This window comes from Macrotis lagotis, chromosome 1 (genome assembly GCF_037893015.1).
Source record: "Macrotis lagotis isolate mMagLag1 chromosome 1, bilby.v1.9.chrom.fasta, whole genome shotgun sequence".
Classification (NCBI taxonomy): Eukaryota; Metazoa; Chordata; class Mammalia; order Peramelemorphia; family Peramelidae; genus Macrotis; species Macrotis lagotis.
This window is the reverse complement of record NC_133658.1, coordinates 594,201,527-594,226,962: the sequence shown is the minus strand read 5'-3', so window position 1 is coordinate 594,226,962 and position 25,436 is coordinate 594,201,527. Positions and strand designations below refer to the sequence as shown.

The following is a 25,436-nucleotide window of genomic DNA, read 5'->3' as shown; positions in this document are numbered from 1 at the left end:
TCTCTGTAAACATATTGCACATTTGTACTTCAAGATCTTTGTTTACTAATCACCTTAGTACTTCCTGGGCATCTACAACCATATGAAATCCTACTTGAGCCAACTCTTAATGCTCATCATAAAAACTTAATTCTACCCCTGGAATCATCCTCGGCTTTGAAAAATCAGCCTTTGCCCTTATCTTGCTCAGTTCCAGACCTCCACAGCAATTCAAGCCAAGCCACCTCTCCATTTCTAGCTCTCCTTTATGTGATTTTTTAAAATTTAGAATGTAAGTCCTTAAGAGGACTCTCTTATTTGTTTTTATTTATACTTTCAGTGTTTAGGACAGTTGAAAGCATGTAATATGCTCTCTCCATCTGTCCATTCATCCATCTGCAAGTCTTATTCATATTTCAAGGTCCAGGTCAAATGCTACTTCTTTCATGGAACCTTCCCTGACTTCTATACTGTTAAAACACTGATTATCTATGTCATTCAATGATCAGTTATTACTACCTTGATATTGTGTGTTTATTTCTTGCCTCCTTATCACTTACCCTTTTGAGGATAGAAATGACGCACTTCATAGGTTTGTTAGATATGTAATAGCTGCTCAGGAAAGACTTGTTAAATGAATAAATTAGGGTGGCTAGGTGGTGCAGTGGATAGAGCACTGGCCCTGGAGTCAGGAGTACCTGAGTTCAAATTCGGCCTCAGAACTAGTGAATAACATCTTGAATAATTGAGGAAAATTTTTGAAGAAGTAAGGCTTTTAGCTGGTCCCTGAAGAATGACTACAAATTTTAATGAGATCAGGAAAAATTAATACATTATAGAAATAACCTTTCATTTGAGCCATTTTAAAAGTAGATGCCAAGGCAGTAAGGGGGCACAGTGGATAGAGCACTGGCCCTGGAGTCAGAAGGACCTGAGTTCAAATCCAGCCTCAGACACTTAATAATTACTTAACTGTGTGGCTTGGGCAAGCCACTTGACCCTATTGCTTAGCAAAAAAAAAAAAAAAAAAAAAAGTAGATGTCAAAATTTTCTTATTTATTTTATTTCTCATTCAAAGAACCAGATTACAAACACCTATACTATTCACAAACTATTTCTCAATTAAATACATGGTGATGGACCAATCAATCACTTTAACAATGCCACTGACTGAGATCGAGCATTAAGTCAATTGAGAACACAAAGTCAACCATTATCAAACTCAAAGATTTTCACGAAGTAGACTAGGATTATGGGTATGAACTACCTCACAGCTAGGTAATTATTAAGTGCCTGAGATGGGATTTGAACCCAGGTACTCCTGACTCCAGGGCCGGTGCTCTATCCACTGTGCCACCTAGCTGCCCCTGAACTACCCATTCAAAGAAATTCTCTCTGTCATAGAGCAACCTACTCTGCTTAAATACCACCCCCACCCCACCCCACCCCCCAGTCTGCAGGTTAAGTGTGAAATCAATTTTAAAAAGCCAGTATATTTTCTTATTCACCACATTCAGCTTGGAATGTGAAGAATTCTGAATAAACCAGACCAATGATATGTGGAGAGACAGTGTTTCTAAACATCTGTACTAGCTCAACAAATGTGCTGATGGCAATGAGTCTCCTTGGGTCAGAATAAAGGGGCGTTTACACTGAGGCTAGGTCAGCTGCTAGGCACATGCCCTCCCTCCATCCCATATATCTTGACACAAATGAAGCTTAGAGTTGTGGAATCTGTAGAAAACAAATAATTTTAAAATGTTAGTGGTGGTGGTTTAATCTGGTTTCACAGGGCAGCTAGGTGGCGCAGTAGATAGAGCACTGGCCCTGGAGTCAGGAGTACCTGAGTTCAAATGCAGCCTCAGACACTTAATAATTACCTAGCTGTGTGGCCTTGAGCAAGCCACTTAACCCCATTTGCCTTGCAAAAACCTAAAAAAAAATAATAATCTGGTTTCACAATCTGAAGGAACAGAATAAGACTTCTCAGGAAATGTTCAAAAAGTATATACTTATAAAAATCTAAAATGTCTCTTCCAAGCTGGTCTTTTCAAACATTTAACACTTTTTATAACAAAACTATGTTGAAATCTGCATAGTGTTTGACAGTTTTCAAAGTCTTTACATGAATTTAATATACTGGAAAAAGTACTATATTTGGTGTCAGAGACTTGAATTTGAATCCCTATTGTTCTACTGACATGTATTCTTAAAGTAAGTCCCCTTTTCTCCTGTGAACCTTGGCTTCCTCCTCTATAAAATAAGGATTAGTAATAGTACCTATTTCAAGGGTTATTGTGAAACTCAATTAAGATAACATACATAGCAAAATTATAAAATCTTTGAAAATTCATGGTCAATGATCATAACAACAAAGCTGGAAAGGACGTAAACAATACCATCAAGCTTAACCTCCTCATTTTATGCCTGAGAAAATGGAAGTTAAAGGAGGCTCAATGATTTCCCCAAGGTCACACAGATAACAAAACACAGAGGGTCAGGATTCAAACTCAAGTCCTCTAACAAAAACATTAAGTGTACACTAAAAAATATCTAACATAATGTCCCTCTTAAAAATGATAAATGAAGGGGCAGCTGCGTGACACCTGTCCTAGAGTCAAGAGGAATCAAATCCGGCTTGAGACACAAAAATTTCCTAGTTCTGTGATCTTGGGAAAGTCGCTGAACTCCATTGCTTTGCAAAAACAAACAAAAAAAAATGACAGATGAGAAAACTTGACAACCCAGGTCTCTTAACTCCTGATGGAGCACTTTTAATTAGTGAATACTATTTTTCAAATCTTTGAGGTGGGCTCTTTTTAGAGTTAAGAGAAGTGAAAGACACTGAATATATCTGGGGCTTGTGACTAATGTACATGTAAACATTAGTGAATAACATAAGACAGTATGTAATTACTACAAGTGCCCCAACACCATGAGGAGACACCTAATGACATTTCTCACCATTAATTTCTCTGCACAGTATTGAGGTTTTAATTAATTAGGGAGCTTCCTGATGTAATCAATTAGTCCATTAGCAAATGGGGCCCTTTTAAAAGAAAGAAATGATTTTTAAAATTCCAAAATCAGAAGAAATAAACTTTCAAATTATGACTTTAGAAGGAAGATCTGTGTACTCTTTATCATCCTTGCCCACCTCTGAGAAGAAAAAGAGTGTTGGTAATCAGCTCTGACAGCCAGAGTGGAGCAACTCATGAGATCTGAAGTGAAGACAAATTTGAAATCAACAGCATCAATGTGCTCCTGCTCATTCGTCATGTTGAAAGCAAAGCTAATGGCCTTTCAAACCAATTGAGCCTTATTTGGTTAATGACCTATGAAGAGAAACCGAATTAATATCCCTAAATGCTGATACTAATGTTCTGCATAAAGTATCTTCAAGATTCTTGAATAACTGCACAAAAGGGCCCAGCTAATGGCAACAATCAACCCAAAACAAGGGGACTAGGATGTCACATAGATCTATGGAAAGAAGTCAAAAGACCTGAGTTTGTCTCTGTCTCAGTCATATATTAGTGACTTGAGTGACCTGAGGAAAATCAATCCACTTCTCTAGATTTCAATTTCCTTATTATAAAAATGGGGGGTTGGATTACATGTCCTCTAAAGTCCCTTTCACCTATAAATTGAATGGTATTTGGTTAAGGCAATGGACCTTTTTTGAGGGAGGGAAAGAATCCATCAATCATTAAAGATGCACTTAGACCCTATAGTAGACCCAGCTTTATGCTAAGTATCATAAAAACTTAAAAGAAGTAAATTTTTAAGAATATAAAAATGATGTTCAGATATTTGAATAGCTAGCATGTGGAAGAGCACACTAGCCTCATTGTTTTTAGCTCCAAAGAGTAGACTAAAACCAATGGGTAGAAGTTAAAAGGAACCAAATTTTCCTTTACTAAAAAGAAGTTCTAAGCACTGAAATGTCCAAAAGTGAAATGGTTTCTCAAAAAGTAGTGAACTCCTTTATCCCTGGGAGTGTTCTAGCATAGCCTACTTGGCTAGATGCCAATGGGGGAGGAGGATGGTAATGTGATAAAAGGAATTTGTATTTCAGATAGGGACTGGAATAAATAACCTCTAAAATCTCTTCCAATTTTGGGATTATATATGTCAAAATCATCAGTAAAGGGAAATTTGAGCTATCATTCTTTTTTTAATAGTTTTGGGGATTCACTATTTAACAGACTGATGTGGTTTTGTTATGAGCATGACAAGAGACTATCAATTTGGTGCCAATTAATTCAGTAACCATTTAAGACAGGCAACTTTACCTTAACTTATTGAACATTTATAATAAAAATGAACAAAGGCAAGATGGAATCATTCATTCAATACAATGATGATTTATTTATGTCTAAGGCACTTAGCTAGACTCTGATAATTAAAAACCAAAAAGAAAATAATCCCTGCCCTCAGAAAACTGACATTCTACTACAGGTGTGGAATGCTTATATTTTATAAACAAATACAGAGTTCTCATATTTCATTTTGAAATAATCCTAGATTTTTCTTGTATTTGTGTCATTATTCAAAGGAGGAGGAGGTAGAAGGAGGTGGAAGAGGAAAAAGTTATACTTGATCATCACACTATTTCAATGATATAAGTACTATGGATATTATGAATCCCCTTTTTACAGATGTGCAAATTGAGGACTGGAGAAGTTTAATAACTTGCCCATGAAACCAGATTCAAACCCAAGTCTCTGTTGACTTGAAGAATGAGGGAAGAAGGAGAGAAATCAAAGAATGAAAAAAGCATTTATTAAACATTTATTATATGAAAAATACTGCAATTAGTACAAATAGAAAATCAAGACTGTCAAAGAGAGCATATTCTAATTAAAGGAGACAACTTATATGGATGAAGGATGAAAGGACCCAGGGATTCTTAGGATGCAGCAGCAAAGACACTAACCAATTTAAACAAAATATCTATTTCTGATATTGAACCATTTGAAAGAGCTATTGGACTTTGAGGGCAAGAATTTTCTTTTTGATTTCTCTAATGGTTATGACTCCTAAGAAGGTGGGAAATGCTACACCTGCACAGGCATTCGTAGCCAGGCCACATTTCTGGAAAAACTGATTCCCAAATAAGGGGGATGGATTGGTAACAGGACTAATTACCCCAGCTGTGTTGTTCTTCTGGTGAACTCTAGGAAAAGAGAGAAGGGAGAAAGGGAAGAGGAGGAAAGGATAGGCAGAGAAAGGTAGAAGTAGTAATGGAGAACTGAGGGAATCACCTCAAGTGACAACACTCAGACTACATGTAGATTCCAACCCTATGCAATTCAATTTTACATTTGTATAAAAAAGGGCTAACTGAACCCAGCAAATCGACCACATGTCTTTTAGAATTAATGAATTTTCCAAAATAACCCAGGATGATCTGGCTTTGATAACTCTAATGTTGTCAATTGTTCAGAAAAGTGTAGGAGTGAAGACAATGTTTTTTAGGAAGCACATTTTCAAAATTACTCAAATAGTGTTTTAAGTTGGACATGACTGAAATGACTCAATAACAAACTTGTCAAAAGGAAGAGTTGATTATGAAGCAACACACAAATATCTAGCTATATCCTTTCTTGTCTGACACAGTATCTAATAGTAAAATATTCCTTAAAGCAAATTAATAATGTCACTCCTGAACTTTGCATAGCTCATGATTTTAGAACATGAAGGATAAACATAATTGTGCTGGTACTGTCAAGGTAGACAAGTTGAGTGCCATTAAAGTTCCCATCAATGTCTAAGGACACAGTCACATTCATAGCCAGGAGTCAATAGCCTGGAAGAACAAAAGACTTTCAATATTGCTTTTTAAATCTCTCTCTCTCTCTCTCTCTCTCTCTCTCTCTCTCTCTCTCTCTCTCTCCCCTCCCTCCCTCTTCTTTTTCTTTAAAGGTTTAATGATTAGAAGGAATAGATTTGTAAAAACTTCCAATATACTTAAGCCCTTAAGCCATGAATTTTCCCCAACTTTCTCTCCATAATAGAATACCTACTGCAACATAAAATGGACAATACAATCTTTCCTTTGGAGAATCTCCATTTCTGGGTATCTCTGATTAGAAATCAGAGATGCCCATAAAAGATTTTATAAAAAGATCTTCTGTGCCTACAAATTTTTTTTCAGGTAAAGTTGATATTCTGATTGAAAAATATGTTTGTGTATGAGTAAGAAGTGATTTAATTCAGCTAAGTAAAGATGTTTGAAACTCCTCAAATAAAAACTTAGTAATTCCTAGAATCAGGGATAGAGAATGAAAGGGAACCTGGAAGCCATATGGTCCCACTCCTTCATTGTACAAATGAAATTTAGAAGTTAAGTGTTTAAGGTTACATAGGTAATAGATAGCAAAGATAGGATAGAAACTCAGGTCCCATGTCTCAAAGTTCATCACTTTGAATTTAGCACTCTTTACACTATAATTGTAATGTGGCATTTATTATTCATACAATTTATTTTGTCATTAAATCATAGAATACCTTGTGTTGCTTTTTGACTATTTAGTGAATTGTCTCCAACTAAGCAATGGGAGGCTATGAACTCCATAGAGCAAGTCTTCCTGGACCAACTATTTACCATTAACTAGCTATGTGAACTTGGGAAAGTCACTTTCTATTTCTGAAACCATAGTCTGTAAACTGTAAAATGGGCACACAGTGTGAATGGGCACACAGTGTGAAAGCGCACATATGCAGAGAGCTGGGGAATAGGCTTAAAGAGTCATTGAATATTAGGGTTGCAAAGAAGAAAAGAGATCAACTGCAATCCCCTCACTGCTAATTTTACCTTTGAGAAAAAAGTCTTAGAGAAGGGAAGTGACCTGGTCAAGGCCAGAAAGCTTTTATGTTGAATGATTCCAAGTTCAATGCTTTGTTGAATTTAATTGGGATGATGGGGTAGCTAGGTGGTGCAGTGGATAGAGCAGGAGCACTTGAGTTCAAATCCAGCCACAGACACTTAACAATTACCTAGCTGTGTGACCTTGAGCAAATTACTTAACCCCAATGCCTTGCCAAAAATAAATAAATGAATAAATTCAGTTGGGATGATTAATTTTCTCTCTCTCTCTCCCCATAATTATGGTCCTTATTTGCAAAGTTGGTATGTTGAATTCTTCAGTAGTATAAATTGTGAAATATGATTTAGAAATTAGGAGATAAGTGAAAAATTATGTCAAATGTCCAGGTTGGCTCTATATTTTACTTTTAATCTGACTACTTTGACATCAGTAGTAATTTAGATGCAGGCCACAGAACCACAGAGGCATAGGACCTAATAGAATACATAGTCTGACCCACAGCCAAACAAGAATTCCTGCTACCACATCTCCAGCAAGTGTTCATTCACTTTTCTTGGTTAATTTTTGCAAGGCAATGGGGTTAATTGACTTGCCCAGAATGACCCAGCTAGGTAATTTTAAGTGTCTGAGGCCAGATCTGAACTCAGGTCCTCTTGACTCCAGGGCTGGTGCTCTATCTACTACACCACCTCGCTGCCCCCGTTCATTCACTTTCTATTTGAGGAGCTCTAATGAAGGGGAACCTATTATCTCCCCTCTTCCCCCAATGTTGCTGATTTAACATATGTACAGTTTTGGTTAGTTTTTCCTTAATTCGAACCTAAATGTACCTGTGAGCATTTCCATGTAATGTTTCTACTTTTGCCCTATGATGCTATGAAGAACAAGACTAAATTTGCTTCTACAAGACAACCTTTCAAATATTTTTAGACAGATATGTACCAAAGGCTTCTTTTCTTGTCATTCCTTCATTCAACCATGACCTCAAAGCCTTTTCCCAAACTGGTGATATTCCACTGGATAGTCTCCAGCTTTTCAAAGTTCTTCCTAATATCATCCCTTCTAGGAAGTCTCTAATTAATAAAGAACACAGTGCCCCCTGACTTCTATAGCATTTAGATTGTTTAGCACAACTTTTATTTAATTATATTATTATTTTTATATTTTTCCCTGAATTATGCTAGGAGCTACTTGAATCCAAGGACAAAATCTTGGGTTTTTCTTATACTCCCACAGGGTCTGGAACATGACTTGGTATATGTGTTTCCCAATAAATCTATTTATTGATTGATTAGTTCATCATGGAAGGCAATAACTGAAATTGGAAATAAAATGATTAAAGTAGAGAAAAAAGCCTAGTAAAAAGTTCTCTAAGACAGGATATACATGACTATGAGTAAGAAAAAGTCTTGGATTCAAGTTCCACTTATGCCATTTGGCTTAATTCAAGTCACTGCACTGTAACTGGGTCCTTGGTTTTCCTCATCTGTTATTTGGGGGGTGGGGATGTCTTCTAGGTTGAAATTCTGAACTTTTAGGGAAAAATATTTCTATAATGTCCATAAAGTACTACTTCCACTTCTTGTCCATTTATCCAAATTTTACTTAACCTTTAAGGTCCATCTCACATTTAAACTACACCAGGAATCCTTTCCCTAATAATTCAATTCAAATAACAAATAATTCAATTCAAATATGTTTAAGGGATCCAGTAAAATGTTATTTTAATGGCTCTTTATCATGGATTCTCAGTGGATGTACCATAAGAGTACAAGCTCAGATAGGTTCTTCTTTACACAAAAACTTCCTCTTGGAGTGAATACAGCTATTTTCCAAGGACCAACTTTGCTAAATTGAAAAGTCATTCCACCGCTTTGGCTCCAGGGTAATATTTTGCAAACATGAAGAGCATTCATGAAAAGTTATAGAAAATAATCACACCTGTGACATTATAGATCCTTGAATCATTAAAAATATACAAAAACAAAAATATACAAAATAGCCTAGTCTTTGACCACAAGGATCTTACAATCTAGTCTGTCTAGGGGGATAAGAACACATATAAGCATATTTCAAGATTATAATAGAGGCAAAGAAGAGACAAATTCCTATAAGAATTGAGGCAGATACCCCAACTAAAAGTTGGGGTATCTAGAAAAATTCCATGGAAGATGTAGCACCTGACCCAGTCTTCAATAGATAAAGATAAAGGAATGAATTTCAAGCATAGGGTAGTTGTTGGACTGAGAAGCTGTGCAAATATAGAGGCAAGAGAGCACAGGAAGAAATTAGAGAATAACTAGTAATCTGGGTTAGCAGAGGAAGATAGTATGAAACGAGAAAGTAAAGTAGATTGGAGCTACACTATAATGGGCCTCATGTTTTTGCTTTATTTTATAGAATTAGGGAATCATTGAAAGTTTTTGCATAGGGGAGTGATTTTGCATAGGGAGAATTTGGTCTGATCTATACTATACACTGGCCAAATTAATTTACCAGCTATATAAAAGATGGATTGAAAATAGTAGTAACTGAAGCAGAGAGAAGCCTATTATAATGGTTCAGCATTTTGAGAGGAAAAGAGGGAATAGATGAAAAAATATCATAGATATCAAGTTGAATGACTAGGATTTGACAACTGATTGGATGGGAGGGGCTTAAGAAGGAAAGTCTATAAGATGATTTGAAGGATTCAAACCTTAGTGATTAAAGTGATACCATTCATATAAAGATTTTTTTTTTTTTAGGTTTTTGCAAGGCAAATGGGGTTAAGTGGCTTGCCCAAGGCCACACAGCTAGGTAATTATTAAGTGTCTGAGGTGGCATTTGAACTCAGGTAATACTGACTCCAGGGTGTGTGCTCTATCCACTTTGCCATAGCCACCCCTCATTCATATAAATAGAGAAATTGAGAGAAGAGGCAAGTTTAGCAGAGGTGGGAAGAAAACACTAATTCAATTTTGTTGTTTATTTTTAGATGTAAGTAACTGAAAAGCCCAGAGACTAGAACTAGAAAGAATACAGGACATGATGCCAGAAGACCTATATTCAAATCCTGCCTCAGATATTTCTTAGGTATGTGATCATGGACAAATCACCGAACATTTCATTATCTCAGTTTCCTCATCTGTAAAATGAGGATAATTAATAATTGCATTTCCTATCTTATAATGGTTATAAGGCAAGTGCTTTTCAAAACTTAAAATGCTATATAAATTTGAAATTATTATATACAAATTTGAGAGTCATCTACATAGAGATGATAACTAAAACCATGGGAATCACAAAGGAGAGAATAAGAGAAAAGAGAAGATGAAAAGAACAGAGATTTGAAGAATGCTCACACTTAGGAAAAAGGAGGAACCAGTATTAAAGAAGGGAAAAAAGTACAGCCAAACAGGCAAAAGAAGACCCAGGGTAGAGCAATGTAATGAAAATCAAAGGAAGAAAAAGTATCAACAATGAGAGGTGGTCAACTGTGTCAAATTCTATACCAAAATAAACTGAGTCCTTCTTTTCCTACATTTTGACTTTTGATTGCACTTAATTCACCTCTTTATTATATATTATCTATCTTGTGCTATTCTCTAAGCTAATTCTTTAAACTGGTTAGTTCTGAATCTTAAATCAATCTATATTTCCTGAGAAGCATTTAGTTATCACGAGTGGATAGAGCATTGGCCCTGGAATTGGAAAGATCTGAGTTCAAATTTGGCCTCAGACCTGCATGAAGTGGATGAATCATTTAACTCAATTGCCTTACAAAACCACCACAACAAACAAACAAAACTCAAGTATTTACTGAGAATCAGGTCATGCAAAGATAGGCAAAAACAATTCCTGTCCTCAAGGAACTTATATTCTAGTAGAGGTGTGTATATATACATATACATATATACATATATAAGAAACAGACAGAAAAAATAGAAGTTAATTAAAGTTTAAGTTCCTCAAGAACTGTAATTATACTTGACTTGTGCCTAGCACAATAGGGGAATCATGAAAAATCTATGATCTCATTTGGGTGGGGAATTTTGCTCCACTGAGGCAGATCATAGCATGTCTCAATTTCTGAAACACAGAATCATAGATTTAGAGCTAAAAGGGAACTTAAAAGACATCAATCCAAACCCCTTTGTAATAGATGAGGAAACAAGAGTCCTAGAAGTGAGGTATGACTTACCCAAAGTCACACAGGTAGAAATAGACAAAGATTAATATAAAATCTGCATCTTGCTGATCCCAAAGTAGATTAAACAGGGATGGCTAGGTGGTACAGTGGATAGAACACCAGAGCCCTGGAGTGGGGAGTACCTGAGTTCAAATCTGGACTCAGACACTTAATTACCTAGCTGTGTGGCCCAACCCATTTGCCTTGCAAAAATTTATTGAGGTTTCAGGGATTAAGTGACTCACCCAAAATTTGAACCCAAGCCTTTCAGTCTGGGGGCCAGCACTTTTATCTACCTTAATGCCTCTTTCATTCATAGACTGAGTGTTTCAGCTCCTGAAGCTTTTTCCGAGGTTTCCATAAATGAAGAGAATCCCTTTAGATCAACATTTTTAAGAGCTTAACAAACTAATCTCTGAACTCTAGGAGATTAAAGTACCATAGTTATGAGGAAGAAGTTGTAATTAACTCAGATAATAAACACCCAGAGCAAAACTAAACACCTCCAAAATCCATTCTGAAAGGGAAAAAACATCAATGGGGAAATCTGTGATTAGGTGGTTGGCTCCTAATATTAACTTAAAGCACTGTTTTCTTGAAATTAATCCAAAGTCAAGGAATAACTTCTCTCTCCTGAGAAAACTATTTCCCTCCTGCTGCTCCATATTTCAATCATGTGCCTGTGATGAACAGTGATGGGAAGATCAGGAAAGATAGAAAGACACCATATGCTGTCCTACGGATAATTTCTTGGACACATGGCAGTAAGACATTTGCTTTGACTGTCAGGAAAACAAGGTCTGTCTTCCCCAACAGACTGTCCCTAGAGACTGATAGTGCCCTCTATTTATAGAAGGCCTTCTTATCTATTATAATGAAGTGTTAGTGTGAAATCTAGGTATGGCCCAGTTCTTTTAAGTCCATTCTTTCTTAGCTGAATTGCATCCCAAGATCATTAAATAGTCACTTTGAAGATTCAGTAACATTTTTGATATAATTTGGTATTACAGAGTAAACTGGAAGTTTATTATTTCCTGGCACATGTAACAACTCTAGTTAACACTAACAACAGTTTTAAGGAAGAGAAGATGCATCTGTCCATTGGTTTAAATGTGGCTCAAATCTCCTTTAAAAAATGTTGCAAAAATCTTTTCTCAAGTCATTCAAACATTCCTACTACAGTTTGGTTATTCATTTTACTTTGCAACTATTTTCTTTATTGTGGCTCTCTTATAATTATCAGAATTTCTGAATTTTGGAGTAGAGATTAATGAAACACAGCTCCATAAGGGTTCCAAGGGCTGCATGCTATCCTATAAGAGTCACTATACTGGCAGTTAGGTGGAGCAGTGGGTAGAGCACTGGCCCTGGATTCAGGAGGGCCTGAGTTCAAATTAGGCCTCAGACACTTAACAGTTACTTAGCTATGTGATCTTGGGCAAGTCACTTTACCCCATTACCTTGCAAAAAACAAACAAAAAAAAGTTATACTAATTACAGTAGCTGTTTTGGTGGTTGCTTAGAATTGGAAATTGAGAGGATGGCCATCAATTGGAGAATGACTGAACCAATTGTGGTATGATTATAATGTAATATTACTGTGCTGTAAGAAATGATGAGCAGGATAATTTCAGAAAAACTTGGAAAGACGGGGGGGGGGGGGGGGCAGCGCCTAGGTGGCACAATGGATAGAACACCAGCCCTGAAGTTAGAAGTACCTGAGTTCAAATCCGGCCTCAGACACTTAATAATTACCTAGCTGTGTGGCCTTGGGCAAGTCACTTAACCCCATTTGCTTTGCAAAAACCTAAAAAAAAAAAACAACTTGGAAAGACCTACAGGAACTGATATAAAGTGAAGTAAGCAGAACCAGGAGAACAATGAATGTAGTAACAGCAATGAAGGATTGTGAATGACCTAGCTATTCTTAGCAATATAATGATCAAACACAGTCCCAAAGGACACATGATGAAAAAGTTTATCCCCCCCAGAAAGGACTGATATCTGAATACAAACTGACACATATTTTTTTCACTTTTTTCTTTTTTTGTTCAAGTTTTCTTATACAAAATAACTAATTTCAAAAAGTTTTGCATGAATCTACATGTATTATTTATCTCAGATTTTGTTACCATCTCAAAGCGGAGGCCAGGTGATTGAGGGAGGTATAAAATTTGGAATTCAAAAACTTAAAAAACATTTAACCCAAATGTTAAAAATTGTTTTCCATGTAATTGAGTAAAGAATAAAACATTATTTTGAAAAGAGTCATACTATACTTTTGGTAAGTACTAGTAGTTGACAAAGTGTTATGATCCAATTCAGAGATAAAAATATGCATGTGACAATCCAAAGCTACACATTTTTAAGAGACCCAAGCACACCCCCATTTTTAATGAGTTCTCCTGGAATAAGAGTCAAGAGAGATAGGTTTTTGAGGACCCATTCTGCCACTGAGTCTCACTTTCTTTTTCTGTGAAATGAAGATCAGGTTATTCCAAAGGACCTTCTTAAATACAGCATTTACCTGGGACACAAACAACCAGAAATGGATGTGTGGGCTTCTAATATTTTCAGGATGAGGGATAACAAACAGCCTGAGTACTACAATGGTACAGTCACAGATTGAAAGGTCAGACATTGTCTACAGTGCCTTGGGCAGACCTATTATGAGAGATTTACTGAAAGACTTGAACAAGTATCATCACATAGAATGAGAAGGTGTGAGTTGAATGTAATTGCAATGAATGAGATCATGGGTCCATTAAAGTAAATCGCTTGCTTGCTTTAGGTTTACCTCAAGGATTACTTGAATCATTTCTTCTTCAGAAAATCTTGCTGAAATTCCAGAATGAAAGTTAATGCTTTTTTGCCTTTCCACAAATCTTGCCTTATCCAAACCACCCAACAAGCCTATTACTTTTTACTTTTCTGTCACCACCCTGTCTCTTAAGTCTCTAGGTCTCAACACATCATACTAGGGTTGTGATAAAAGCCCCCATCTGGCCTCCCTGCCTCCATTTTCTCCATCTTCCTATTCATCCTGCACACTGCTGCCATGCTGATCTTCCAAAAACACAGCTGTCATCACACCATTTCTCTTACCCTGCTCAAGAATCTAACAGCACCATTTTTTTTGTCTACCAGCTTTCTAAGAACTTGGTGACCCTATAAAGAACTCTCAGAGTTTAAAAATAGACCAGAGTTTATATTTTCAATTTTTAAAAGTTGTCTTAGGTATTATTTTTTTCTAATTCTTTTCCATTTTGATTTGATTCTTCTTTCACAACATGATTAATATGGATCTATGTTTCACATAATTACACTTAGAGCCTATATTAGATTGCTTTCTGATAGAGGAAGGAAGGAGAAAAATTTAAAACTCAAAACCTAGCAAAAAAAATTGTTGAAAACTACCATTGCATAAAATTGGAAAAATGAATAAATTAAAATATTTTTTAAAACTCCCAGAAGGCTGAAAGACCTTTCTCCTTTGGGAAAACTACTGGTCTTCTTAGTTAATGCCATATCACTTCTTTATTTAGTTTTTATGATTTAAACCCAGAAGACATTTATGGATCAATACAATTATGTACTAGAGACTAAAGGGTGGAATTATAGGGGAGGAGAAGCATTACAGAAAAGTCACAGATATCTGCCTTTTTGCTTGGAAAAAGCAAACACGCAAACACACACACACACACACACACACACACACACACACACACACACCACACACACACACACACACACACACACACACAAAGCCTTGAAAGCATTCCGTCAAGTGCATAACGAAAAAGTACATGATTATTTTGTTTACAAAATGTATAGCCACAAAAGGTGCTACTATAGATATTGTAGTGCATTTATGAATATAAGGAAATTCATTAGGAAATAATGAATAAGATTAAAGTAAAGAAGCATGGAAAAATATACATGAACTGATGCACTCACAATAACAACACACATAATGACTAACAACAATATAAATGAAAAATCTGCCCACAAAGCAACTGAAAGTGAATGTTACATAAAAGAAGTTATGATCCACCCCTCTTCAGAGATGGAATGTCCACCGGGTGATACACTACACATATTCCCAGTGTTTTGATTGTACTGATTAGTAATGTTGATTTTTCCCTCCTTTTTTTCTTTCAAAATATTAGTTATGAGATGGGTTTCTGTAAATGAGAAAGCATAATAGGGGAAATTTTGTTATTTTATGATGTAAAAAAACAAAAGAGAGTAATTTACTTAAAAAGAGAAAGAAAGTATAACTGCTTGAATAAAGGAGAGGTCTGTGTTAGGTTGGATTCTGAAAAATTAGGAAGGCATTTTGTAGAGAAGGGTGGACAGGGCAATAAGCAAAGATTCATAGTAACCAAAGTATAGAGCTTTGTTTATTCATTAAACATTTTTAAAGTACCTACTTTTACACAGGGAAATGTAGCAGGCTCTAGTCATACAAAGATGAAATAAGGTACTTGGATTAAAAAAAAGATCAACAGCATAAAGATGAGTATACAAAGGAAAGGAAAATACAGATCAACAACAGTTTTTATGGAATTAGATATGAAACCTCCAGCTTAAAATTATGAGGTGGCAGTCCAAAAAGTTTATGTGATCTAAGGTTATATGAATACAAACATGCTATCCTCATTAAGAGAAGTGATAGTTCTATTGTGTATGCAAAATGAGATGGTAGGAACCAAGAAGTGGAACCTTAAACAGACTTTGGTGTTTTTATTTCTTCTGCATATTCACAAAGTCAATTGTTGTGCTCCATCCTACATTAATCTATTTTCCTTTCCCTGAATTCTTGACACATCATCAGTAACAAAAAGATTAGCATGTAATATGTTTTATCATCTAATTTCTTAGCTGTTCTCTGTATGTTATAGTGAAAAAAATACTAGATCTGAAATAAAAAGGGCTGAATTCTACTCATATCTTGGCTAATAAGTTGCTATATGACTTTGGGCAAGTATATTTTCTCTACTCATCAAGTTCCTCATGAACCTCAAAGAGTTAGATGAAATTACTTCAAAATGCTCTTTTAGTCTTAATATTCTCAAATCCTCTGTATATCTGGAGATGATTTTACAAGAAAGGCATTTAGATTAAGGAGTCCTAGGAAAGGCTTATTGCAGAAAGTGAGAATTTAGATGAGACTTGAAGGGAGCCATAGCACCTAGATGGAACAATGGATAGAGTTGGAATCAGGAAGATCTGAGTTCAAACCCAGTCTCATACAACCTTTACTGTATGACCCTAGGTAAATCATTTAACCCTATTTGCCTCAGTTTCCTCATTTGTCAAATGAGCTGGAGAAGGAAATAGCAAACCACTCTAGTATCTTTGCTGATAAAACCCAAATGGAGTCACATTGTGTCAGACATAACTGGAAGGGAAAAAAAAAGACAAATGAGTGAAGACATCCTGGGAAGACAGAAAGTAGAAATGAGGAGGAAGAGAATTGGAAGATAGGCATGTAATGTAGGACATGGCTTGTGATCTAAGGTTTTATGAATACAAACATGCTACCTACTTTAAGGAAAGAGATAGTCCTATTGTGCCACGCATACTCTGTCACACACTGTCTGAAACATTGTGTTCAATATAAAGTGCACAATCTAGGAAGGACAATGAAAAACTGGAGGGCACTAGTAAAATGCCAGTAGGGAGATCATTGAAGACCCAACCTCATCAGAATGAAGGGATTTAATACTTTTGGATTACAGTATAGGATGAGGAAAATAAGATGCAAGAAGCCTGGAAAGGTAGAAAGATATTTGGTTATGGAGGGAGACCTGAGGCAGGGATACTTATGAGCTGGCCATAGTCATAATCCAGGTGTGACCTGATGGAGGCATCCACAGAGTGATAGTGTCAGAGGAAAGAAGGGCAAGTGATTGGGATATTTGAGAGATAGTATAAAGGTAGAAGTGATAAGACTTGACAAATGATGGGATATGAGTTAAGGGGTCGAAGTGAGAGGATGAGAGATCTATGATAACATTTCAAGCTTAGGTGACTGGAAGGATGATGGTATCTCAACAGTAATAGGGTAGTTAGGAAGGGGGGATAGTTTGGGGAAAACTGAGTGTGTGTGCAGGTGACTTATCTTCCCAAGGATCATTTCTAGGCATGAATGAGTAACCGGCTTTTGGGAAACGAACATTGTGAATGGGATGTCATACTTAGAAAATTATTACAGAAATGAGTGGATGTCCTTGAAACCTGACAGAAAGTTTTCTTCAGTCTTCATTAAACAAATTGGGAGCCTGGCTGTATATCCAATTATACTGCTGAGTCATCATCTGAATAATTACTTGGATAATTGATAGAATCCTCCAGGAACACAGGTTGAATATGATTAGTTGAATCACTTTTGCAATATTGTGCCAGGAGTCTTACTGTGACCTGGATCCTTGCCCTGTTTATTCTGATATCCTTGTGGATAAGATAAAGAGATGTGATTTGGATGATAGCATTCAGGTCCATAGATGAATGTTTGAACAACTATATAGACAGAGGGTTGATTCAAGGAAAGCAATCTCTAGTGACATTGCCACAGAACTTTTTCATTGATCCTATTTTATCTATGTATTTCAAATGATTCATTAAAAAGATACCTGGCTTGTCATAAATTCATGATTATCAACAACAAAGAGATATGGCTACTAATAAAGTTATTCCAAATGCTTATAGAAGCATAGTTTGTAGAATAAAGCAGGTTATTATCTTACTCTATTCTAGACTGGTCCAGGCTTCTGAAAACACTATTAGATAACCACCAATTCCTTTTATAATCCCCTTCAAGTTCTAATAATTTATATACATCATTAATAATCCAAAAGTCAAAATCAGACACCTAACTCATCCCATTAAACATCACAATCCATCCTGTACGTGTTCCCTTTCTCTGCTGGCTTGAGTAATTACTCATTATGCTGTGAATTTGAGCTCTATGAATTGCAGACTCTTTCCAGGAAAAGGTCCCTGGAAATCACAGAGGTTCTCAAGATCTTAGTGTGAACCAGAGCAACATGCCTTGGGAATAAAAGCACTATCAAGGGAAAAAGAAGATTATCAAGAACTTCTGTTTATTACATTAATAAGGGGCAGTTAGGTGGCATAGTGGATAAAGCACCGGCCTTGGAGTCAGGAGTACCTGGGTTCAAATCCGATCTCAGACACTTAATAATTACCTAGCTGTGTGGCCTTGGGCAAGCCACTTAACCCCATCTGCCTTGCAAAAAAACCCAAACAAAACAAAACCTAAAAAAAACCCTATTACATTAATAAACTGCTGAGATAAAGTATTCTTTATGTCTTTGAGGTAAGCATAACTGCATTGTGAAAAATTGTAATGCCAGAGGGCAATGGAGCTTTAGTTTTCAAAACTTTTGGAGAAAAAGATGATTATCAACATATTGCCTCTAGTGAAGTCATAATCTTATGAGTAGGGAGGACATTTCAACATATTTTTTCAATTTTACACATAAATGAGAATAGTTATTGTTATTATATAATAATTATTAAATAATTTCCATGGAGACTACATAGTGTTTATTAAATTTTCTAATTTTTTTGTTGATTATGTTTGGACTTTGATTCATTCAAACATAGACTCTTTGAAGTAAAATGAATAACTTTGACTGCAGAAACTTTGATTTTTGGACAAACAAAATCAATGCAGCTAAAACTAAAGGAAAAGCAGGAAAAATTCAGGAAAAAAGGTTTTTGCAGTAAGCTTCTCTGATAAAGATTTTATTTCTAAAACATAGAATGGAGTCTAATTTACAAGAACAAGAGCCATCCTGCAATTGATAGTCAAAGGTAATCTTTGGAGAAAGAAATTTAAGCTATCAATATCCACATAAAAAATGCTTTAAATCAATAATAATTTGAGAAATGTAAATTGAAACAACTCTGAGGTACCATCTCACACTCAAGAGTGGCTAAGATGACAGAAAAAGAAAATTACAAGTTTTGGAGAGTCTGTAGGAAAACAGATACACTAATCCACTGTTGCTAAAGCTCTGAACAAGTTCAACCATTCTGGAAAGCAATTTGGACCTCTGCCCAAAAACCTATTAAACTGTTTATACTCTTTGATCCAGTGATCCTGCTACTAAATCCATACACCAAAGAGATCAAAGAAAGAGGAAAAGGACCAATATGTACAAAAATATTTATAGCAGTTCTTCTTATGGTAGCAAAGTATTGGAAACTGAGGATATCAAAAAGGGAATGACCGAGTTAGCTATGCTATGTGAATGAGAGGAAATACTTTTGTACTATAAGAAATTGATGAAAGTAATGGTTTCAGACTTGGGAGGACTTTTTTAAAACTTACATAAAGGGAAATAAGCAAAAAGGAGAACAACACATATAATAATAGCAGTACTGTAAATATAATCAGCTTAAAAAAACTTAACAACTCTGATCAAAACAATGACCAACCATAATGCGAAAGAACTCACGATGAAACATGCTCTCCACCTCCAGATAGAGAACTGATGCAGAATGTAGGAATTTGTTTGGCATAACTCTACATATTTGTAAAGATTCTGTTTTTCCTTCTTAGTGGTTGAAAGAGACAATTCAGAAATACAAATAAAATAGAATTTATAGCTATTTTAAAATAGCATAATAATTTAAAATACATAAAATAATATATAATGTTAATATTTATATAGATGTAAATAAGGCAACTTGAAGTTCAGAGAGGTTGTAACTTACCCAAGGTCACAAAGAAGTAATGGTAGAGCCATAATTAAAAACCTTGGCTCAAAAATTCAGAACTTTTCTCTACACTCCTCTTTTTATTTTTAGACAATCAGGGTTAAGTGACTTACCCAGGGTAATGCAGTTAATAAGTGCCTGAGACTGGGTTTGAACTCAGATCTTCCTGACTCCAGGATTGAAGCTCTATCCTCTGTAGCACCTAACTGCCTCCACTCCTCTTTTTTTTAAGAAAGATTTTATTTATTTTTGAATTTTACAATTTCCCCCCTATTCTTGCTTTCCTCCCCCACCCCCCACAGAAGGCATTCTGTTAGTTTTTGAATTATTTCCATGGCATGCATTGATCTCAGTTGAATGTGATGAGAGAGAAATCATATCCTTTAAGAAAAATAAAGTATAAGAAATAGCAAAATTACATAATAAGATTCCACTCCTCTTTTTCTTGAAGATCTCTATAATCATGGGATCTACTATCTTCTTAGGCAGCTCACTTCACCTTTGAAAGACTCTAATAGGAACGGCTAGGTGGCGCAGTGGATAGAGCACTGGCTTTGGAGTCAGGAGTAACTGAGTTCAAATCCGGCCTGAGACAATTAATAATTACCTAGCTGTGTGGCCTTGGGCAAGCCACTTAACCCCATTTGCCTTGCAAAAAAACTAAAAAAAAACCCCAACTCTAATAGGAAGATTTTCCTTACTGAATCAAATCTACCACTCTCCCATTTCCACCTAAAGTTTTTACTTCTGTCCTCTGGGGGTTAATTAAGCAAATCAAGTCTATTCCCTCTTCCATATGAAAACCCTTCAAAGACTTGAATGGTTTCTCCATGGTAAACACTCCCTGTTCCTTTAACCGATCTTATGGCATAATCATCTATGGCAAAGTCTTTCACCATCAATAAGCATTCTCCTCTGGATAATTTTTAGCATATCCATGTCCTTAAAACAGAGCACTCATCATTGAAATCAAAATTCCCAATGTGGGGTGTAGAGGATAGAGCACCAGCCCTGGAGTCAGGAGGACCTGAGTTCAAATCCAGCCAAGACATTTAATAATTGCCTAGCTGTGTGACCTTGGGCAAGTCACTTAGCCCATTGCCTTAAATAATTTTTTTTTAAATTCCCAATGTGGTCTGATCAGAAAACAATATAAAAAGACCATCTTCTCCCTCATTTAGTCCATTATGTATCTCTTGATGAAGCAGGTAATTCTTTTTAAATTTTATTTTTTTTAGTTTTTTCAAGGCAATGGGGTTAAATGACTTGCCCAAGGTCACACAGCTAAGTAATTATTTTGTGTCTGAGGCTGGATTTAAACTCAGGTCCTCCTGACTCCAGGGCTGGTGCTCTATTCACTGTGCCACCTAGCTGCCCTGGAGCAGATATAATTCTGGTATTAATCTTGTTTCTCTTATCTTTGTCCCTGAATTTGTAAGACTTCAAAGCCATGCCTTGGTACCCTCTCCTCCCCTCCACCCCCCCCTATTGAATATTGCCTAAGAATATATAAGAATGTAAGTTCCTTTGTTTTTGCTTCTATTTATATCTTCAGGGCTTGGGAAGACTTTTATGAACTTATGCAAAGGGAAGAAAGCAACTTAAATAATAACAGGAGTACTGTAAATATAATCAGCTTTCAAAGACTTAGTTACTCTGATCAACAGTGAGCAAGGGGCTAGGTGGAGCAGTGGATAGAGCACCTGCCCTGGAATCAGAAGGACCCTAGTTCAAATCCAGCCTCAGACACTTAATAATCACCTAGCTGTCTGACCTTGGATAAGCCACTTAAAACCATTCATTACCTTGCCAAAAAAAAAAAAGTGACCAAACATAGCACCAAAGAACTGACAATGAAACATGCTATCCATTTCCAGATAAAGAAATGATGCATTACAAATGATGATTGGGGAGGGCGGCTAGGTGGCGCAGGGGATAGAGCACCTGCCCTGGACAGGAGTATCTGAGTTCAAATCCAGTCTCAGACACTTAATAATTACCTAGCTGTGTGGCCTTGGGCAAGCCACTTAACCCCACTGCCTTGCAAATAAAACTAAAAAACTAAAAATAAAAAAAATAAGTGACGATTGTGGGAATTTGTTTGGTCCAATACATACTAAATACAATACATTTAGGCAGTTAGGTAGTAGCATCATAGAGCACAAAGGGCTAGATCTGAAGTCTAAAAGACCTGCAAGTCAATTAACCTCTTTGCCTCAGTTTCCTCATCTATAAAATGGAGAAAATAGTAGTACCTACTCCATAGGGTTAATGTGAGGAGATAATAATTGTAATGTGATTGACACAACTGGTGACTGGCACATAGGTAAGCACTATATAAATTATTAATAAATACTTGTTTTTCTTCTTCATTCCTAGATATTAAATTCTTTCAAATTATGTCATTATCTTATAATTCATTAATTTTGCCATGGGACTAACACCAAGCTAGACACTTAGTAGGTAGTCAGTACCTTCTCACAGGTTAATTGATTCAAACCTGGGAATGAAGGCTTATGACTATCTCACCTCTCCCCCCACCCCTGCCACCGCCACCTCTTTCCACATGCACTCAAAAAAACTCCAATGCCTCCAATCCAGGAGCAAATATAAAACTTTCTATTTGGCACTTAAGTAAAGCTCTTTACAAACTGTTCCTTTCTTCATTACCTTTGCAGTCTGCATATCTTTCTCTATTCGTCTGGGGCTACCTAATCTTTACATTTGATTTTTTAGCTCCTGATTCTACATTTTCATGGCTATCCCTTGTGCCACCAATATTTTCCCTTCTAGCTTCCCTGTGTCCTTTAAGCCTCAGTTTAAATCCCATCTTCTGTAGAAAGACTCTCCCAAGTCTGCCCATCTGCTGCTTCCTTCCCTTAAGATTGCCTTTGAAATAGACTGTATAGAACTTAAATGTACATAGTTATCTCCTAGAGTAGAATGTGAGTTCTTTGAGGAGAGAGATTGTGTTTCTGTTTTCATTTCTATCTACAGAGCTGATTACAATTCCTGGTACTAGTTTGTTAACTGGTTAAGACCCTTGATCTAAATTTCCTCATTTATATATGAGATCAATGGCCTCTGAGATCACTTCCAGCTGTAGATCTGTGCTTAATTCTTTTTTGTTTTAAAGTTTATTTTTATTTAAGACAACGGGGTAAGGTCACACAACTAGGCAATTAAGTGTCTGAGCTCAAATTTGAACTCAGGTCCTCTTGACTCCAGGGCTGGTGCTCTATCCACTGTGCCACTTAGCTGCCCCTTATGGTTATTCTTACATTATTATATTAGGTTAGGAGGCTTTTTTGGAGGGGGAAGGGCTTGGATCTGTGATTTCACTGGAGTAAAGAAGTCCCAGTGAGGAAATTCCTTCTACCAAGACAGGTCAACAAATATTCCATAGCTTATTATTAGATTGCCTAAAACCTTGAAGGATTGTAACTTGCCTAGAATCATGCAGGTAGCAGGCATCAGAAGCAAGATATGGGCTAGGTGGTGCAATGGATAGAACACTGAGATTGAAATCAGGAAGACACATCTTTATGAGTTCAAATCTGACCTCAGAGAGAATGTGTGACCCCTGGGCAAGTCATATCCCTATTTGTCTCAGTTCTTCATCTGTAAAATAATCTAGAGAAGGAAATGGCAAACCACTCCAGTATCTTTGCCAAAAAAACTACAAATGTGGGTCACAAAAAGTCGAACATGATAGAAAAACAACTGAACAACAATTTCCAGACTCCAGGACACTTCTCTATCCATAACTCCATACTACCTCCAGAGTTAATATTACTATTACATAAATGTTAATGACAACAAGAATTTAGTTTGGTCTTTGATATTTGTTTCAAAAAATACTTACAAACATAATGACAACATGTATTCATTAAACACTAGAGTAATATGTCCAAAACAGTTTTGTCTGGGCTAGAAACTGGAGAAGGGAAAATTTATTTAAGACACTATCCTTCTTCTCGAAATGATCCAGCAAAGAGTTAACCTAAGGAGGAAAATGAGAAAGGGTAGAATACTTACGATCAAGTCCATTAATGTATCTCATTGTGATCTCACAGTGGCCCCAAACAGCACTCACTACAGGATAGAGTTTTTTCCCTTTCAGCCCCCGGAAGGCCACACCAAGGTATTCTCCATCCACAATGAAACTGAGTGTGCCCTCATCCATGTCCAAAACAACCAGTAGAGAATCTGGAAGCACAAATGCCTCATCTGTCTCTAAGAAAGTGGGGTAGGTCACACCAGGTTGGTTCTTAGAATTATGATAAAGTCTATTTCGTCCTAAATCCCAGCCCCAGGACTCACTGTTACTGCCAACGAGTGCCGTGTAGCCCACTGAATGTAGGGGAGCCTCGGCAGTGGCCACACCCACCACGGCATGTGTTCCCCTCTGCTGGGTAGGCCAGTGGATCTGCCATACATGGAGGCCTCGGGCATGGCCCACCTTCCCTCGGATACAGTCTGTGCTTTGGGCTACTGGGTGACGATGGAAGGTCAGACGATCATCTTCTTTCACAAAAATGTTCAGTGAGCGATCCTCAGGATTCCAGGCATGTTGATGCTGGACCTCTGACCGGGCTGGAGGCATATCCAGCAGCAGGTCCAGGCGGGTTGGCCGGCAAAAGTCAGGCCCCCTCAGGTCTCGTTTCACTGACTGGTAAGGGGGTTCACGTACATCCACAGATTTGATACTCCCTGAGATTTTCTGGCCCATTGCTTCACCAAGGGGGAGAAGAGGCCAGTCACAGGCCGGGGTTACCTCATGGGAGTGGCTACCCCCTGAACCAGAAACTAGGCAAATAGTTCAGATTCTCTCCCTTGATTGAAGCTTGCCTGTTCTACTGCTGTTGGGGAACATGAGCTCCTGGAACAAAACAGATAATGCTAGTTAGCTTCAGCCATAATTGATAACGATAATTAAGCAATCAGTATTTATTAACACCAACAATGGAAAGTCATTGAGCTAAATCCTATGGGATTTTCTTTTTTTTAATCATAGATTTAGAGAATTTCAGGGTTAGAAGGTACCTCATAGGTCATCTAGTTCAATCTCTATCTGAAATTCAACTCAGTCTATAACATCAACAAGTTGAACACCTCCTGTACTGAGGATATATATAGGGTATAATTTCTACAGTCAAGGAGTTTACAATCAAGCTTGGGAGATCAGATATAAAAAGATTTCTCATGATAAAAGAGAACAGATGAGCCAAATGAGTGACATAATAAATAATCCTACAGCTATTCAAGAACTAGGGGTGGCCAGCGAAGGCTTCCAGGAGATGAATCCCAGGCTGGGCCTACAAAGATTTGGGGTATTAATTAAGGCCTTGTAATATTCCTCTGAAGCAGGCTTCAACAGTTATTACTATTGCCATTTTAGAGGAGGAAATTCAGAGTGTAAGAGAAGTTAAATGACTTGCCCAAGGCCATGTGGCTAATTAATGTTAGGCTTTTTGATGGGTACTCCAGGGCTCACTTTATTTAAACTAGCTGCTGACCTAAGGTCAGAGCAGATCTGTCAAAATGTCCAGGCACACACCCTAGAGGCTTTAAAAGGTAAATAGTGGACAGTTCAATATATAGTTTAAAAAATAGAAAAAAAAATCTTTCCCTATCGTTCCCTCCCCAGTCTGGCTCATAAAATGTGCAGCAGGATGTAGCGGGCCCACTGTGTATAT

The 25,436-nt window shown here is 36.8% G+C and overlaps 1 protein-coding gene across 2 annotated transcripts in view; it reads right to left on the bottom strand.

Moving 5' to 3' along the window:
* The window catches only part of SPSB4 (splA/ryanodine receptor domain and SOCS box containing 4), a 169,688-nt gene that overhangs the window by 87,506 nt on the left and 56,746 nt on the right, over window positions 1-25,436 (bottom strand). The window contains exons 1-2 of one of the 2 annotated variants that reach the window (XM_074214899.1): window positions 24,784-24,834; window positions 23,776-24,619 (exon numbers count right to left, since the gene is read on the bottom strand). In XM_074214899.1, coding sequence (XP_074071000.1) covers window positions 23,776-24,469 — 694 coding nt within the window. In that variant the 5' untranslated portion in view covers window positions 24,470-24,619; window positions 24,784-24,834. Of the gene's footprint in view, window positions 1-23,775; window positions 24,620-24,783; window positions 24,835-25,436 lie in introns of those variants that run through there. The other variant, XM_074214898.1, reaches the window with a different exon arrangement.